Source organism: Ambystoma mexicanum, chromosome 7p (genome assembly GCF_040938575.1).
Source record: "Ambystoma mexicanum isolate Mex_15411 chromosome 7p, UKY_AmexF1_1, whole genome shotgun sequence".
In the NCBI taxonomy this organism is placed as follows: domain Eukaryota; kingdom Metazoa; phylum Chordata; class Amphibia; order Caudata; family Ambystomatidae; genus Ambystoma; species Ambystoma mexicanum.
The window spans coordinates 747,254,299-747,271,044 of record NC_090939.1 but is presented as its reverse complement, the minus strand read 5'-3'; the positions used below and the strand labels follow the sequence as shown (position 1 = coordinate 747,271,044).

Genomic DNA, 16,746 nt, shown 5'->3' with positions numbered 1-16,746 from the left:
TTAGGGCCCTGGGGTAGAGCTGGTTCTGCAGCAAGGCTGCCATGTGAAGCAGCTTCAGGCAATACCAGTGTGAAGCAGCAATGGGCACCAGATTTGCCCTCTAAATGTCAAATCTGCTCCCATTGCAAGGAGTGCGGGGAGGAAGCCAAAATGGCACGTTTCCAGCCAGGGGCGGAACCAATCCATGCACTGTGCCTGGCTCTGGGCTGTGGATGTGGGCATACTGGGGTTAGCTCCTTCTGGCTAGAAGAGTGCTATGATCTAGCAAAGAAAACACCCAAACTTGGGCGTGGCCACCACACATCAGGTGCTCAATTGAATATCAATAATATAGATGCTTGCAAAGGACACAGGCATCAGGGGGGAAGGCATTCCTGCCTTTGACTGCGCTGTCACGTTACACCTCTCCTGAATCCCTCCGTTGAGCCAAACTGCTACTGTGGCCTCAGCCGAGGCCTAGTGAGGTGGGCTACTAGGATGAAACCTGGGAAAGGGTGGTGTAGCAGCAGGCTTGTAAAATAATTAGCCTCATATTCAAGGCAACATTTCACACATGCCAGATCATTTGTTTTCACGAAAGTGAGTTTGGTGCCCATGTTTGTGTATACCCACGTCACTGAGCCATTGTCATGCAAGGAGTCGTGCGGGCACCGTGCACCTGCTTTCCTTTGCTGTCGCTTGGTTGAGGAGGCCAGGCTGTTGAGGTTGTACTGGTGGCGAGAGTGTGGAGCGGGAAACCAACCAAACGCATCCCTGAGACTACAGGGAAGCCCTGAATCGGCTCCCCGCGCCACGGACGACTCGTCCCCGATTTTCGTGGTGCAGGCACAGTGCAAGCACCGACAGGAAAAGCCACTCAAAATGTTCAATATCTGAGGTCTTGAATTGCAGTACAGCCTTTCCGATGTTCTCTGCCAAAGAAGATGTATTTTTAGGATGGACGCCCGAGGACACAAGGAAGGGAACAGGGCCACACTACAAGCAGGAGGACAGGCAACAAAAGGCAGCAGGCAACCAGGTGAAAGCAGGGCAGTTGGACAAGGGAGACAAAGAAAAATAGATTTCTGGAAGCAGGCATGAAGAACAGACAGAAGGAGCCAAGGCAGGCAGGGAAAGGGAAGGGACAGGATTCAGGAAGAGCCACAGACCAGACTGGACAGGAATAAGCCCTCGAGAGAACTGGCAAAAAGTAGGTGGGAGGGCGAGGACACCGTCAGGGAACAAACCGCATTGCGACGCGGTGAGCAATTACTCACACCTGCTTGTATAGTAATTGCTGAGGCAGAGGCTTAGAACGCAAGCCGTGGTCGCCAGAGAGACCCGCAGTGTGTCCAGTACTGTGCATGCGCATAGCACTGAACCCGGGCACATGCGCAGGACTTCCAACATGGCTGTGCACTTTCTCACCGGTGGCCGAGCACCATGAACCTGTGGCCATCGCCAACCGGGAAAAACCTGTGAGAGAAGGTAAGTGGCATGACAGCCATCATTATGGATCTGGCTGTAATGATAAAACCAATGTTTTTTTTGAATGCCAGATTATGGGATTATAAGAAGCCCCTGATTATTGCATTTAATACCACAGTTAAGCACTTCCAATGTTCCTCACAAAATACTCCTATGACTCAGTGCATTCCAATAGGGCATGTAAAGCATCCTTTCTACTCTGAAATGTGACTGTTCCCCTTTCGTAGGGGTTTGGAGTGTGCCTTAACACTGAGATGCATACCTGCCAGAGTACAGTATTTGATTCTTAGAGTTTGGGTGAATGGATTGCTACAAGATACCTGGCTGATTCCCTATGTATTTGTTCACTTTGGAAAGTTATGAATATCTGCTTTATTTCAATGCTGCATTCTTGCAGAGCTACAAGCATAGAAGTCCAACTTCTCATTACTAAGAGAATATCTAATCATCTTTCCTGGTTAGCGAAAGAGTACCAGCACCACTAACTTCTCCACTGAATTACTCACTAGCCTCTGTCCAGGGAGGCCACTAGAGAGGCCACTAGGGTGGTAATGGGTATAGTATAAAAGGCAATTCAGTATATACATATAATTCTCTAGATATGTCTGTACATTTGAGACTTCCATGCACACACTGCGACCTGCCAGCCTCTTGAAAAACTAATCAGAAACCAGTCAAGGCTAGGACCCCAATGGAGTAACAGATGCTGCAGCCCTTTTGTCTGCAAGTCCAAAACCTCTTGTTGCTCGCATGAGTATGTATGGGGCATGATTGCAAACATATTACTGTTAGGGTGAGTGTTGTGAAAAATGAAACAAGCACCAAGCCCAGTATGCATTATGCATTGAGTGATTCAAGCATTGAGTGATTTCTTCACAGAAATAGTTGTCAAATATACAGATCTCTGGTCGAACTTATGTTCCCAAAATGTTCTGAAATGTTATGCAAAGCAGCTAGGAACCTTTATTGGTTCTATTTGTTCCCTTCCCCTTTATCATTTTGAAAGAGTATAATAGAAGAGTACTAGACTTTCCATCTGAAATGTCAAACAACTACCAGAAAGTAACTCATATGGTTAGTCTACATTTTGATGATGTGCTTTGCTCAGTAAGAAAGGCATAATGTTCTTATTATGGCCATACTGTATACTGGTAGTCATCATTAGAAATGAACATTGTAGCATTTTAAAACGAGCTCCTTTACAATGTGGGTACAATTAAATACTTGCCTTTTTTAAAAGCTTCTGTTGCAAAATAGCACAGCATGTGTTGAAAAATTGCACTGTCGATAAGGCTAGAATTGGGTGTGCCTCCTTTGCTGGCATTCTGGAAAATTCTGCCTGCATGTCCTGGGCCAAGATCCATTATGGTTGTATGGGTGATGACTCACTGTTGAGCCAGATGGTGGGCCACTCCAGAAGGTTCTCTAAAAGTGTCGGGTATAGGGACCTGGAGATGTTGGCGAGATCCCATTTTGTGGAGGTTGGCATAGCTAATCTCCCGGAGTCCTGGCTGGACTCTAATTTGCTGAAAATTGAGAAGTATATAAATCATGGGGCGCAGTAAGCAGTGGACTGTTGGCGGGTCTCCACAAGTATGAGGTCTATTTGCATCAGGCTTTTTCCCTGGGCTATCCAAAGTCTTCCTTGCTAAAATGTAGTCTACCGGTCCTAATTAGATTTATACTCTCGCTTCGAATAAACACCCTACCTGTCTTTGAATATACAGGGGTTTGGGAGGGAATTCCTAGGCTTGAAAGGTGATGTAGTTTGTGTGCTAACCAGGCTGAAACACCTTGCCATATCCCGACCCAATGTGGCGCTTTGAGCCTGGAGTATGGGAAGGCTTGCAACAACATTAACTCCCATACTTCGGATTAATTCTGGAGTTAAATGTTCAGCCGCAGAGTCATTAGTGACTGCTTCGTCAGCCTTTTGCATATGGCAACGGGTTGTTAGAAATGGTCCCTGGAGTTTTAAAGATAATGGGCCTCATTACGACCCAGGCGGTAAGTTACCGCCTGGGCCGTGACTTTACCACCATGGCGTAAACTACGTTTACGCCATGGTGGTTGGCGGACTTACCGCCCCATTCCGAGGTTGGCGGGGCGGTAAGTCCCCAATCCCCATTTACCCTTCCCCATTCCCATTTTTGCCCCATAGGGCATAATGGGAGTGGGGAAGGCGTTAATTACGCCACCGTAAATTACGGTGGCGTAATTAACTCCATGGTCCCTTAGCGCCATGGATTTTAACACCCGCTAAAAGCGGGTGTTAAAAGCTCCATGGCGCTAAGGGACCTCGTAATTGGCGGTAAGGGGTCGGCGCAGCTAACGCTGGCGTAAACCCCTTACCGCCAGGGTCGTAATGAGGCCCAATGTCATTGTTTAAAAGGAATAATTATCACATTTCTGTATGGATTGATTTTATTTGCCTCATCCAGATGAGCGTTTATGATGTCATCGGATTTTAAAGTATGTGTGGGTCTTAATATGATGTATGTATGTTTTGTATTTTATAGGGTAATTTATTTTTCATTTTTTTCTTTTTTCTGAATGATGAGTAGTGTAAAAGGTCACTAAATGCAGGCAAATTTACTTAGTAGAAAAAGAAAAAAATAGCACTGTCATCAACGGCTCGGTAGGCCCTAGAAAATGTTTACCTGACAACGGAAATACTGCCCGCAGATAGAGACAGAAAGCACTAGATCAGTATATTATACGCCAGATACAACTAGTGTAGGAAAGCCCCTCAACGCGCACACCAGAAAAAAAACAACCCACTAGGGGAAAAGGCCCAAGACCCCTTTTGCGAGGATAACAAGTATTATATTCTTAAAAACTAGGAGTGCATCAGCAAAGAGCTCTGCTGCTGCTGAACTTTCTGCCAATATCTGCACGAGCAGCACTTTAAGAAGGAACATTGCATCATCAGTGGCATCATTATATACAGTAAAAACCTGCGTGGTTGGTAGGTGCGACCCTATACATAGGCTGCCTGATCCATAGGGGATGCCAGGCCATTGGTCCCAGCCCCTCCTGTCCATCTTCTTCCATGTGGGTGATGCTGCAGTTATCATCAGTCATGAGGTGGCAGCCAATTGGCAATTATGTAAAAAATAAACACTACATCTCTATGTATGTAGCAGCACACCTGGTACAGGCAGACAGGGGCCTGAGGGAAAAGCCGAGCTCATACTAACTCACAAACTTCACTCGATCCCAGACTGGCCAGCATCTTTCCAAGGTCTCCCACCCTAATTCTGAGCTATAATTCCATCCTTCCCTGCACCTCGCAGCACAAATCACGTGACCCAGAAGTGAAGGCAGAAAGGTCTGCTTTCGGATCTTTCTTGATCGATCAGGGGTCTAACAGGTTTATGAACAGTCGTCTGGGCCTGGTTGGGACCTTGGAATTCAAGGGTCTGAAGGCTAGGGCATTTGGGTGCTATAACTTAGAGTTGGGACTGGTGGGGGTCGGAGGCCCGTGGCCTCCTTCTCGTGGGATTGTGTTACACAAAGATACTCAACCCTCCTCCCGTGGCCTTGTAGGGCACATTCTTCCCAGAGCACGCAGGCTGGCAACTTTTAAGACAATGAAGGGTTTATGGATCTCTGTGGCTCTGTGGCTCTGGCCTTTCTTTTCTCATCAGTAGCCAGTATACAACCTATTCCTTTCCTAATGTTTGTGGCCTAGATTGGTGATACCCCGTCTTTCCTCCCCACACCCCAGATGGTGCTCTCTGTCTCACATATGTTTTCTAACTGTTTTTCTACCCCTCTCTTTTCTCCCCGCCCCCTTATGGTGCTCTCTGTCTCACCTATCCTTTTGAACTTGTTTTCGATCGACTGTCCTACCGCTCTCACTAAGCCTGGCAGGAAGAAGCTCAAAAGGAACATCCTTATCTCCAAGCCAGGCCTCCCTCTCACTGATACCTAAACCAGTGCTTCCTCCAGACAGACCCTCATCAACATGATCTTTGTCGTTCCATCTCCAGACCTATGGACACCCCATTTGGTCTTTGTTCTCTCTCCTTTTTCCTCTTCTCCCATTAATTGTGGAACCCGGTGGGAGGCCCGCCTGGCCCCCGTCCACTCCTCTAAGACCATTAATGTCTACTTAAATGCCACTGTCTTGGTAGAGCGACCTCAGGCCAATCGCCCCCTCTTTGATAGACGCTTCCCACACCTTATCAACTTCCTTTCCCCTCCTGCTATCTCTTCTTAACCCTCTCTGGCTCCTCTGCCACCTCCTTCCTCTGCCACCTCTTTGGCACCCCCTGCTGCTTCTCTGGCCACCCTGTTGCCTCCCTCCTCTGCCACCCCTCTAGCACTCTCTTCTCCCTCTCTAAGTACCCTGCCTTCTCTTTCTTCCTCCTCTGCCCATCCTCACGCACCTCCAACATTTCCGCAGCATGTCCCTCTGGCCTGTACCCCTCTCCGGATATCCTTCAAATATGGCAACCTGCTCCACATCGCTACTCTCAACCCTTGTTCAGCTGTCAAACACTCCTCTGACATCTGCCATCTCCTGGAAGAGCTTGATTTGGATGTACTCTGTCTCACTGAGACTTGGTTCACAGCCAGCTCTGTCCCAAGTTTTGACACCCTCCTTCCTGATGGCTACAAGATCCTCTCCGAACCTAGAACCAACCGTCCAAAGTGGGGGAGGAGCCTTGAATTTCCAGGAGTGGATACCTGCTTCTATCATTCCATTGCAGCACTACTCCTCCTTTGAATGTCTGATCTGCAGGCTCTCTATCTCTTCTGGCCTCTCTTACTGTGGCTACTATCTACAGGTCGCCTGGCCAGGTCACCCTCTTCCTCTCTGAGTGGGCTGACATCTCCTCCTCACTCCTTGCCTCTACCTCTCAACTTCACCTCCTCTGAGACTTGACCATCCACCTGGATGCTACCAGCCCTTCTTCAGGACTCTTTCGCAACCACTGTGATTCTCTCTCGCTCTCTATTCTTTCCTCTGGCTCGACTCGCCCTGCAGAGCACACCCTGGATGTTCTGATCTCCTCAGACCTCACCTTCTCTAACCCTCTCACCACTGCTCTCTCTTGGAGTGATCACTTTCTCCTTTCTTCCCACCTCTCTCTTTCGTCCCCTCAGGTCAAGCCAACTCCAGCACTGCCACCTACCTTCTCGCTCATCTGAGTCATGAAGCGTTTGTCAGTTGAGGCTTTCACTGCTACTTTCTTTCCTCTTCCTGCACCTTTGGCTGACTCACCCACTGACACAGCCCTCTCCAACCTTCATCTCTCTGTCTTTAACACTGTGGATGTCCGTTCCTCTGTCATGAGTATCCACTTGAATCTCAGATCCGAGTGCAACTCTTGGTATGATTCTGACCTTGCTGCCTTTAAACGCAACTCTAGTGCAGTGGAGAGGAAGTGGAGGGCATTGGGTGCACCCCCTTACAAACCAGCTTGCCGCCTGTTCCAAAGGCAGTGCAGACTCTCTATCCTTTCTAAGAAGAGAGCCTACATCCGAGCCTGCATCCCTGCAGCATCTAACAACTCAGCCAAACCTTTCAAAATCTGCAAGGAGCTAGCCAATCCTGCTGCAGTCTCTACCTCTCCTGTTCCCTCGCATGCCCTCTACACAGCCTTGGATTTTCATTTCACTACTAAAACTCAGGACATCCTGTACACCCTCTCTTTCTCTACCTCCTCCTCCTCCTCTAACACTCCTGGCCCATCTGAGGCCGTCTCTCCTCCTCCTTTCTCCTCCTTTCCCCTGTTCATGCCGATGAGGTTTCAAGACTTGTCAGATCTATGAAAGTCTTGTCAAAGCAGGTCTCCCCTGCTCATACAGAACCATCAAGGACCACATCGACACCCTTGCTCCAAACTTGGCCGAGTTCTGCAATCACTCTTTTGCCACTGGAACTTTCCCCTCAAGCACTCTCTTGTGCACCCCCTTCAAAAGAAGCCCTCGGCTGATCAGCCTCTCCGGCTAACTATCGCCCGATTTCCATCGCTCATTTCCTGGGCAAACTCTTGGAAAAGCTGCCCATGTCCTAGCTTAATCTACATACTGAATCTGTCGGTTGCCTCCATGACCACCAGTCTGGCTTCAGAGCTGCCAGTAGCATGGAAACTGCTCTCCTGAAGACTTGCTCCCCAATCTTGATTCTAATCTCCCTTCTGTCATCATTCTCCTCGATCTATCCTTTGCTTTTGACACGGTCAACCATGCCATCCTGCTCAATCGCCTCTGTGACAACCTTGGTATTACTGATCAGGCCCTGGACTGGTTGACCTCCTTCCTCACCAACCGACCCTCTCAGGTCCAACCAGGGTCTTACCTCTCTTCTATCTCTCTCTCTCTCTATGTGTGGTGTTCCCCAGGGGTCTAACCTCTCTCCCTGACTCTTTGACCACTACCTGGTACCTCTTACCCACTGCATCACTACTTTCTGCTCTAATTTTCAATATTATGCGGCTGACATTCAGCTCTCTCTCAGGCTCCCCTCAGCCACCTCTGCTTCTTCTCTCATACCAGATTGTCTGGCCCCAATTCAGGAATGGTGTGCCACCAATGATCTCTGCCTTAATGCCAGTAAGACTGAGATCCTCCTTATTGGGACACCCGCTCCCTCCTTTCCTCTTTCTCTCTGGCCGCACACTCTGGGCCCTCCCCCTGCTCCTTCTTGTGGGGCTGATAACCTTGATATCATCTTCGACTCCACCCTCTCCTTCTCTCCTCAAATCTCTAATGTCTCTAAAAAGTCAAACTATCAGCTGCACCTCCTCACAGGCATTCTTCCTTTTCTCACTTTCCCCCAGAAGCTCACTGTCTCCAGACCTCTGGTCCACTCTAGGCTAGATTATTGCAACAGGCTCTTTCTAAATCTTCTTGCCTTTACTCTTTGACCGTTACAACTTATACAGAACAGGACTGCAAGACTTGTCCTTGGCCTCAAGCCCAGGGATCGTATCTCTCCATCTATGACATCTCTTCACTAGCTCCCCATGGCTGCAAGGATCAACTTCAAGACCCTCTGCATCAACCACAAGGCCTTCTGGGGGCCTGGGACCGCTCTACCTCCAACCTTCTCTCCCAAAACATCTTTCTCGAGCTCTACGCTCATCCACCTCCAACTCTCTGAGGGTCAGATGCTTCTCTAAGCAGAGAGTTGGGAGCAGATCTATCTCCTCGGCTGGGGCCTCACTCTGGAACAGCTTCCCTGCCTCTTTCAAACTTCAGCAGAACCACCTCCGGTTCCGGAAGCAACTCAAGATCTTCCTTTTCGCTTCTGCTTTCTCTTTTCCTCTCCCCTGCTGATGCACCGGACTGCTCTACGCACTGGTCACCGGGTCGCCCTCGGAACTTGGGCGCAGGCTCCTGCATGTCCAGTGCACTGCCTCCAGGCTCCTCAGCACTCAAGGGTTGTATCTGCAACCCGACAGTCCCTTCTCTCTGCACTTATGAGCCACCTGCTGGCTGCACTTGGGAGTTAACTGCACTTCCCCTTCCCCTGCCCCCTGTCACTTCTCCCCTGCCCTGTTCCCTGCACTTGCGCGATCTGAATCAAGGCCTAGTAAGATCATTATTTTGTCCTCCTTTGTTTCCCCCTTCCTTGTCTTGTCACGCCTAGAAACACTTGTGGACAGGAACATTAGAAATGCCACATCATATCATATCATATCATGCTGGCTACTGCATCGCATTTGCGCATTGTGTTCCAATATGGCTGCCAATATCTAAGATGGTGTTTGTTCCCCCATGTACACTATGTCTATGAAGCATGCAATACTATGATTGTGAAGGATTTTAGGAGCACCTTGCTCTCACTGCTCTCTTATATTACATTTGGCAGCCTTTGCCTTATTCTGAACCGCTTGGGGGTGTGGGAAAATCGTCCCTCCTTCCCAACACTAGTTGCATTGTATTGCTAGAGAGAGTATGGTTACATAATACTGGAGTAAGACAGATGTACGCTAACACTACAAAAGTGCAAGCAATGACAAGGCAGAAAAAAAACAATTGTTATTAGGCTGGGAGATAAGGGGCATGGATTAAGTCAGACGGATGGATGTGGTCTACATTGACTTCATTTAAGCTTTCAATACCAGGGTTAGGAGCTAAATTGGAACACTATGTTCGTAACTAGCTAATAAAATGTTTCTCTTATCGATATGTGTCTAAATTCATTCTACTGTTTCCCATGCAAGTAGAAGGAGTGGAACAGACATACTGCAATGCCGAGTAAGAAAGTCTGTCATCCTGAAAAGCCAGTGGCACACTGGCAATTCCTTTAGTAAAGCCAGCCCTCACTTAAAGCTGAAGACCAATTCAAGCAGACAGGCGAGCAGCCAGGGTCCAAGTGCCTCTCTTTATCCTCTGTTGCATTAAATGCCTTTATATTGCTGCAGTCGTCATGCATGAGATGTACATCCTCCTGATCTAAATGCAACTTATTTGCATGTCCATTACGTGGTCACACACTGTGGGCCTCATTAGGACCCTGGCAGAACGGGTTAACGGGCTCTGCTAAAGGAGGCGGACCCATTAAACCCGTTCCGCCACATTACAAGGGCCCCTTGCGGGACCCGGTAAGGACGCCTGGTAAAACCAGGTGTTGTTACCGGGTCCCGCGAGGGGAAGAGGGAGCTAACAACGGGCCGCTCGTAATCGGCCCGTTAGCTCCCTCCCCCATTCCCATTCAGCCCTATGGGGGCTGAATGGGAATGGGGAAGGTCCGGCCCCGGTTCCTGGAGGGAGGAATTACCGGGCCCTCCGAACTCGGAATGGCCCGGTAATTCCCCATTCTGGGAACCCGGACCCGATTTCGGCGGCAGCCATGCCGCCAGTAGCGGCACGGCTACCGCCAAACTCGTAATGAGGCCCTTTGTCTTTTTTCCATTGTAGGTCATCAGTGAATTTATTATTTAAAAAATCAGTTTATACACTGAGCATTTCTGCATTTCGTATCTAAGATGACAGGTGGATCGAGTATGCTTGCTCATCAGTGTACCATCGGAGCTCCTTTAGGGACCACTCTTGATTCACTATGCTACTTGTCGTGTACGAAGAGTGCGGTATCATATTGGTCTACACTGAACCAACTCTCATCGGATTTAGCTCCCAGATGCTGGATGAGATTACCTTCACATCCCTGTCTGATCCAGGATCTCTTTTCCTTGGCTATTCTGGTCGAGCTGTCCCTTTCATCAGTTACCTTTTAAGCCAATATGGCGCCTGCTTCCAAAATGTGTGTTGGTGTTGCGCTTGTCTTATTCCCTAGTGGAGCTTTATGTTGACTAGTTACAGATGGTGTTTGCCGCATCCAGTTGCTGTAATACTGATTTTTGGACATCAACTGAATTGCTCTGGAGAAATTTCCGATGAATCACATTTGATTCCAGTTGCATCTTGCAACTGGTAATTGCTATGCATTGAACAGTTTTCAACTGGTTTCAGTTGGTATGTTTTTGTACAGCAAGCCGAGTTTCCCTTGTTTGATTTTTGCCCACATGTGGTCTGCAACTGGATCCTGTATAAATCATTGGTAACAGGTCCAAAACAATTTCCGCCAGGTTTATCAACTTTGTATTTGGTATGTTGCATTTGAAATCTACAGTTGTCAATTTCAATTATGTTTAGCACAGCTGCTAACAATTTACAGAGCAGGGACATGCTTTAGATAAGACTTTCAATACGAGTGCATAGCTGCTGGAATTGTAGCTAAATGTAGTGAAATGAATGTGATTAGACAGTGCAACGTTAGTGATTGGTGTATCCGCAGAATCCCCGCTTACTACAGACAATTGAGTTAAAATCATTTCGTATTGTTTATGACATTATAGACGTAACCTGTGCCGTGCTTGTCACTTGCATCCCACAAATTGTGCACTGTTGCATAATGCGCTACCCTAACAGCCTATGTTAAACAGACCTTTAGTAAGAGTACTGCCAATTGGATGAAGATTGGCACTCTTTCTTAAGCCTCCTTAGGGGCAATAGTTGAACTTTGGCATATGGGCAGAGATGTTGCAGGAGGCATTCCTAAAGAGCAGACTGCAACCCAAGACACAATGCTTGCAGCTGCAATATTCTAGTTTGCAAAACAAATTGAAAAAATGATTGTCATATGCCGACGGATGGAGACCTCATGCTAATTGCCCAAAAGAGTACATCTGCAAAACCATACTGTAGAGTATCTGTGGATAGCTTCTCCTCTAACACGGAACTCTTCTAGTTACGATTATCATCAGTGCTTCCCCAAATAACCAAGTTGCACTGGCCTGGGAGGGATTGCTGAACCCTGGCAGGGATTGCTGAATCCTGGCAGGGATTGCTGAACTTGCATGAACAATGTGAATGGGGGTCAAGGTGACACTGCTCTTGCAAGGAGACTTGTCATGCTTTGCATTTCCCTTCTATGCTGATTGGTTGTTATTTTCTTATTCCAGAGTCCCTGCCGGTGGCGCTCAGGCCCGGAATTCTGCGGCAGGAGTGCCTCCGACAACCAAGAGTTCACCTGTGGCGGTTCACTCAGGAGGAGGTAGTCTTACCAACACACTGCCAATGACGAGGCCTGCTGTCCCAATTACAGTGCCCCCACTCCACCCGCAACCAGCACCAGGCTCTCCGCAGATAAACAACAACTGCTCAAGGTTCTCGCCACAGCAAACCTCCAGCCAGGCCCGCAGCTCCATGCCGATGGGTAGGTAGTCTTTGTTTTTTGGGGGGCAGGTGTGGCTGAGAGCTGTTCGAAAACTCGCGAGTGTGATGCAATCCAGATCAGCGTGTCAACCTGAGAAAGAACATTTCTGTCTTAATTGTGTGTGACAACAGAGCAACGTAAAATAACTTTTAATGGAGTAGCATAAGCTGTATTACTTGAACCATGTCCCAAAACCTCCTGAAACAGCACAGATGGAATATCTGCAGTTTGATACTAAGACAGCTTATAAAAGCTACACAAATGAGATATACAAAATGTACCATTCCACATTGTTAGGTATCAGAAACCGGACCTTTTTCCACTCAAGGGGGTTTGGAGGGGATAAAGGAGCATCCTAGACAATGGGCCTCATTCCGAGTAGGGTGGTATGGGTTAACGGTCACCGGTAACGAGACCGGTGCCGTTAAACCCTTACCGCACTACTACGAATTCCCTTTGCGGGTCCTTCCTTAACGCCTGCTTTTAGCAGGCATTAAGGACGGGACCCGCAAAGGGACTCCGAGGTCAATAACTGTACCGTAATTTACGGTACCATTATTGCCGCCTTCCCATTGAGCCCTATGGGGGCTCAAATGGGAATGGGGAATGGCCCTGGTGAATGGGGAATTACCGGCCCCTCCGACCTCGGAATGGACCGGTAATTACTCCATTCACCAGGCCGGAGTTTGGACGAGTTCGGAGGCAGCCATGCCGCAAATAGCGGCGTGGTTACCTCCGAACTCGGAATGAGGCCCAATATCAGGGAAGTTCGAGTTGTCGGTGATATCCCCGGGGAACACAGAGCTGAAAATTATGCCCTCACTTGTTGATAATGTACAATGATATATGTATAGTCCCATTCTTGTCCCCATACAACCCTTTCGCCACACTCGGAGCTGTCCACGTGGATACAGATAGTAAGGGGTGAGGTAGGGAGCCAGGATGCACCGATAAATAACATTAAACATTGCAGGTGTCTCCTTGACCCCACCCCCATTTGCTTTGTTCATGCAAATACCCTTCCAAATAAAATACCTGGTCCCTCACCACTCTTCCTCACCTGCTCCAGGAGCAAAAGCTCCTGTCAAATATAAGAAAACACAAAGCCACTTGCCACCATTTCTTCATCCACCAATACCTTCACTCTTTCAAAAATAAACAAGTATTAGCGATGGCAACAGTGTTGGCGTTAGAGAAGAGATGGGAAAAAGGCATTTGTCAGGCACTGCCGTAATGGTACTAACTGACCATTAATGGTAGCAGCTACAAAATGGCGTAAGTGCCTGGGCATATAGTAGCAGTTCCTAGGTCTGTCTAATACCTATACACAAGCAGCAACTGTTGACTTTGCCGGTGCTTATTTTGAATAGCACTTCAGTGAAGGACAGACATACTGCTTATAAACAAAGCAGCTAAAGGCAGACCTGGTTAGGACATTTGTATTACACCAGTAGCATGTTAGCAGCTCCAATTAAGCCATTATCTCTATAAAGACTGCTTCGAAGAAACACTGACAGGAACTTCCAGTGCTACATTGGATGTTAACTATTGATAAAGTGAGCTCAAAGAGATCTCAGGAGGATGTGTTTTGGCAGGGAGGGGCATGAATTGTGTGTGAATGGCCATAGGGCTGAACCAGACCATGGGTAGTCAATGGGTGGGTGAATAACCAAACAACACATGCAAGCATTGCGTACTTCTTTACAGGCCATCGCCCCTTAGCTGTACTCCAATGCATATAGTTTCAGCCTAGAGGCGGTGCTAAAGTGCCACCTTACAGCTAAAACTTTAAAAAGTGCCACCTTATGGTGAAAACGTAAAAATGTATCTGTTCTCCTGTCCCTTACTCCTCCCTTAGTGTCTGCTTAACATCTCTCTTTCCCCAGTTCTCTTATTATGGGACATCTATACCTCTCAACTCACATTCAGTTGGCGAATGTCATCCGCCATTTTCCCCCACTCACCCTTCCACCCGCAGGCAGAGGGCTTTCACATGTCTTCACTTGACATCGCAAAGGGACATTTCTCAGGCGAGAGTCAGCGCAGCAGATATGGGGTAACTCTTGTTAGATTTAAGCGAAATCTGTGCCTGGTTTAATTGTTGAAAATGTTACAATGAGGATAGCAATTATATGTTCTCTTGCATTCTCGAGCTTATTTTGAAATGTTGTCAAACAATTTAAATATCGTTATCTACATAGGGACCATATTGGATTTAAAAAAAAAACTCAAATTTATTTGATGTCAAAGTTCACCTGATGTCATTTCCTGAAATGTCATCAGACATAAAACAACACTTCACATTTCCACCGCCAAGTGTGGATCTCACCTGCTAAGCGGCTCTGAATAGTTAGACTCTCCTGCTTCCAACGCCCATCCCTCCTTCAGGGTTCACCCAGCCCTGAACATATGGTGCTATGTCTTTACTGAGCTGTCTTTATTGCACCTTCACAGAGTTATTGCATCCCTCACGTTTGATGAGGGAGTCCTACCTTCACCCCCTGTTTTTCCTCCATCCTTCTCGTTTAATTGGTGGCTGCCTCCGTCATCCCCTCATACCGTTTCCCCTGCTCCCTCACCACCACCGTTCTGGTTGGTGACTGCCTCCTTGTTTCCCCTGGTCAGGGGAGTTGCTAGGTCTGGAAAAGACCCGGGGCTAAGCTGATGTCGGAACTGTTGGGACTGGGGGCTAGCTAGTCTTTTGGCTGTAGCTCCTGAGATTCTATCCGGGGCTACAACCAAAAGATCAGGGGCTATAGCCCCCTTAGCCCCCCCTAGCAACGCCCCTGTCTGGAATCATTCCCCTCTCCAGCTCTGCCCCTTCTCTGCCCCCTCCCTCGCTCTCCCAATCGGGACTAGGCCGCGATCCTGCATCGCCGTTAACTACACAGCAATCCCTGGCTGGTGCTGGCGCTCGCTCTCTCACTCTCTCTCTAACTAGCTATGTCTCCCGCTATCTCTTTCTCACACTCTCTCTTTATCTCTGTCTCTCTAAACTCTTCCACGCACTCTCTCACAAATAGATGCATATTGCCTCACGGGCAACACAAATCTAGCAATTGGCAGTTGAGGTGAGGGGCATTCTGGGACGCCCTCCATTGCTAGAATCGGAGTGATACAGATTACGGAAGCAGGAACCTTTCTTCCAGCGATAGGGCTGGCTGAGTTATTACAACCCCAGGGACTCATGTCGCCTTCCTTAATATATTGATTGACAGAATGAGAGCCATCTCAAAACTCACTCTAACTGGCTCAGGAGTTGTGCTCAGTACGTAGTTGGGAGTTTTGTCTGTCATGGTAAAGAACATCATTTCTCTGACTGTCATCAGGTAGCCGGGGCAGAGACCAGCACCTCTCGTCATTTCTCCAAGACGTCTACCTCTGTATTTCCCACAAGACTCAAAGTCCTCTCACACAGTGCACAAAGCCACACTGCACAATGCAATTCCCACCACTTCCATCCACCACCCATTTCCCTCACCTGGTTTTGAGAGTGGGCTCCATAACTTCAATTTCAGAATGAAGCTGGAACTGTGCAAGGGTTCTTCAAGATGATTTGAGAAGCAGGAAGGATGCAAGGTGGAGTGTAGATTTCTCAGAGTGGCCAGCAAAGCTGGTTGTACCATCTATTGCCTTGAAGGGGGTGCAGTGGCTACAGGACGGTGAAGAGGAAATGCTGACCGTAGGACGGTGAAGAGGAAATGCTGACCGTGAAAGAGTGGGGTTGGGGCAGGAGGGGAGGCTAGGATGGGCAGTCCAATAGCACTGCACTCACACATGTGCAGTGTTGCTTGCCCCCTGCTAGGTAAGGATCTCTGCCCAAGCTCCTGAAAGCTTTGTACGAGAGCTAAAGAGAGCGGCTGTCCAGACCTATCACATGCACAAGGTGTGAACTATACCCACAGGGGGTCTCCTGGAGCCAGAGAGGACCCTGTCACCCATCAAAAGATTTCTAGAACACAATAGGGGAAAGAAGAGGCAGGGTGTGCCTTCATGTGGTATTTTGAGTTTGAGTAGCTTACCCTAACATTTACACTTGTACACTATTTAGTATGATTGACAGGTTGAGTGTTACAAATGTTGTTTGTATAGTTTTGAAACTAGTTCAAAAAGCTGCAAAAATACGTCTGGCCAAGTCACTATCTTTTGATTTCATGGTCATTCTGTGTCTTCTTGTGACGTACGGGTCCGTCATGATCTCCAACTTTGCCCTTTACTAGCTATTGCTGGCCCAGCCTGTCTGTGAGATGTATTGCCTTCTCTTGACCCGCAAGCCCGACTTGGTCTTCAGCTTTACCTTTGCCTCTTCAGTACCATTTCCCTCTTTTGTTTGTGCATGCCCTACTTTATTATGGGCAACGTGTTGCAGGAGCTTGTGAGGAAGGAGAGCTCAGGGGCAATGCGTTTGTCTTGGAAGCAAGACAACACAGCGCAACACAGGTTTGAATCCCGATTCCACGCTTAGAAACCACTCACCGGTATTAGGCACGTTATAAGAGAACAATTATAATTATAGTGATATGCAAGCCCTTCATGAACTGGATTTACCATAAAGGGGCCTACTGTGGCATTCAGGAACTCTTGAACTTTGAGTGGAGGAA

The 16,746-nt window shown here is 48.0% G+C and overlaps 1 protein-coding gene and 1 long non-coding RNA gene across 2 annotated transcripts in view; one reads left to right on the top strand and one right to left on the bottom strand.

Annotated features, from left to right (window-relative positions):
• Positions 1 to 16,746, top strand: part of SH3RF3 (SH3 domain containing ring finger 3) — a 1,766,125-nt gene that overhangs the window by 1,390,459 nt on the left and 358,920 nt on the right. The window contains exon 7 of the mRNA XM_069636866.1: positions 11,892 to 12,145. Coding sequence (XP_069492967.1) covers positions 11,892 to 12,145 — 254 coding nt within the window. The remainder of the gene's footprint in view (positions 1 to 11,891; positions 12,146 to 16,746) is intronic.
• LOC138526296 (uncharacterized) overlaps positions 1 to 16,746 on the bottom strand; it is a 317,289-nt gene that overhangs the window by 139,963 nt on the left and 160,580 nt on the right. The window lies entirely within an intron of this gene.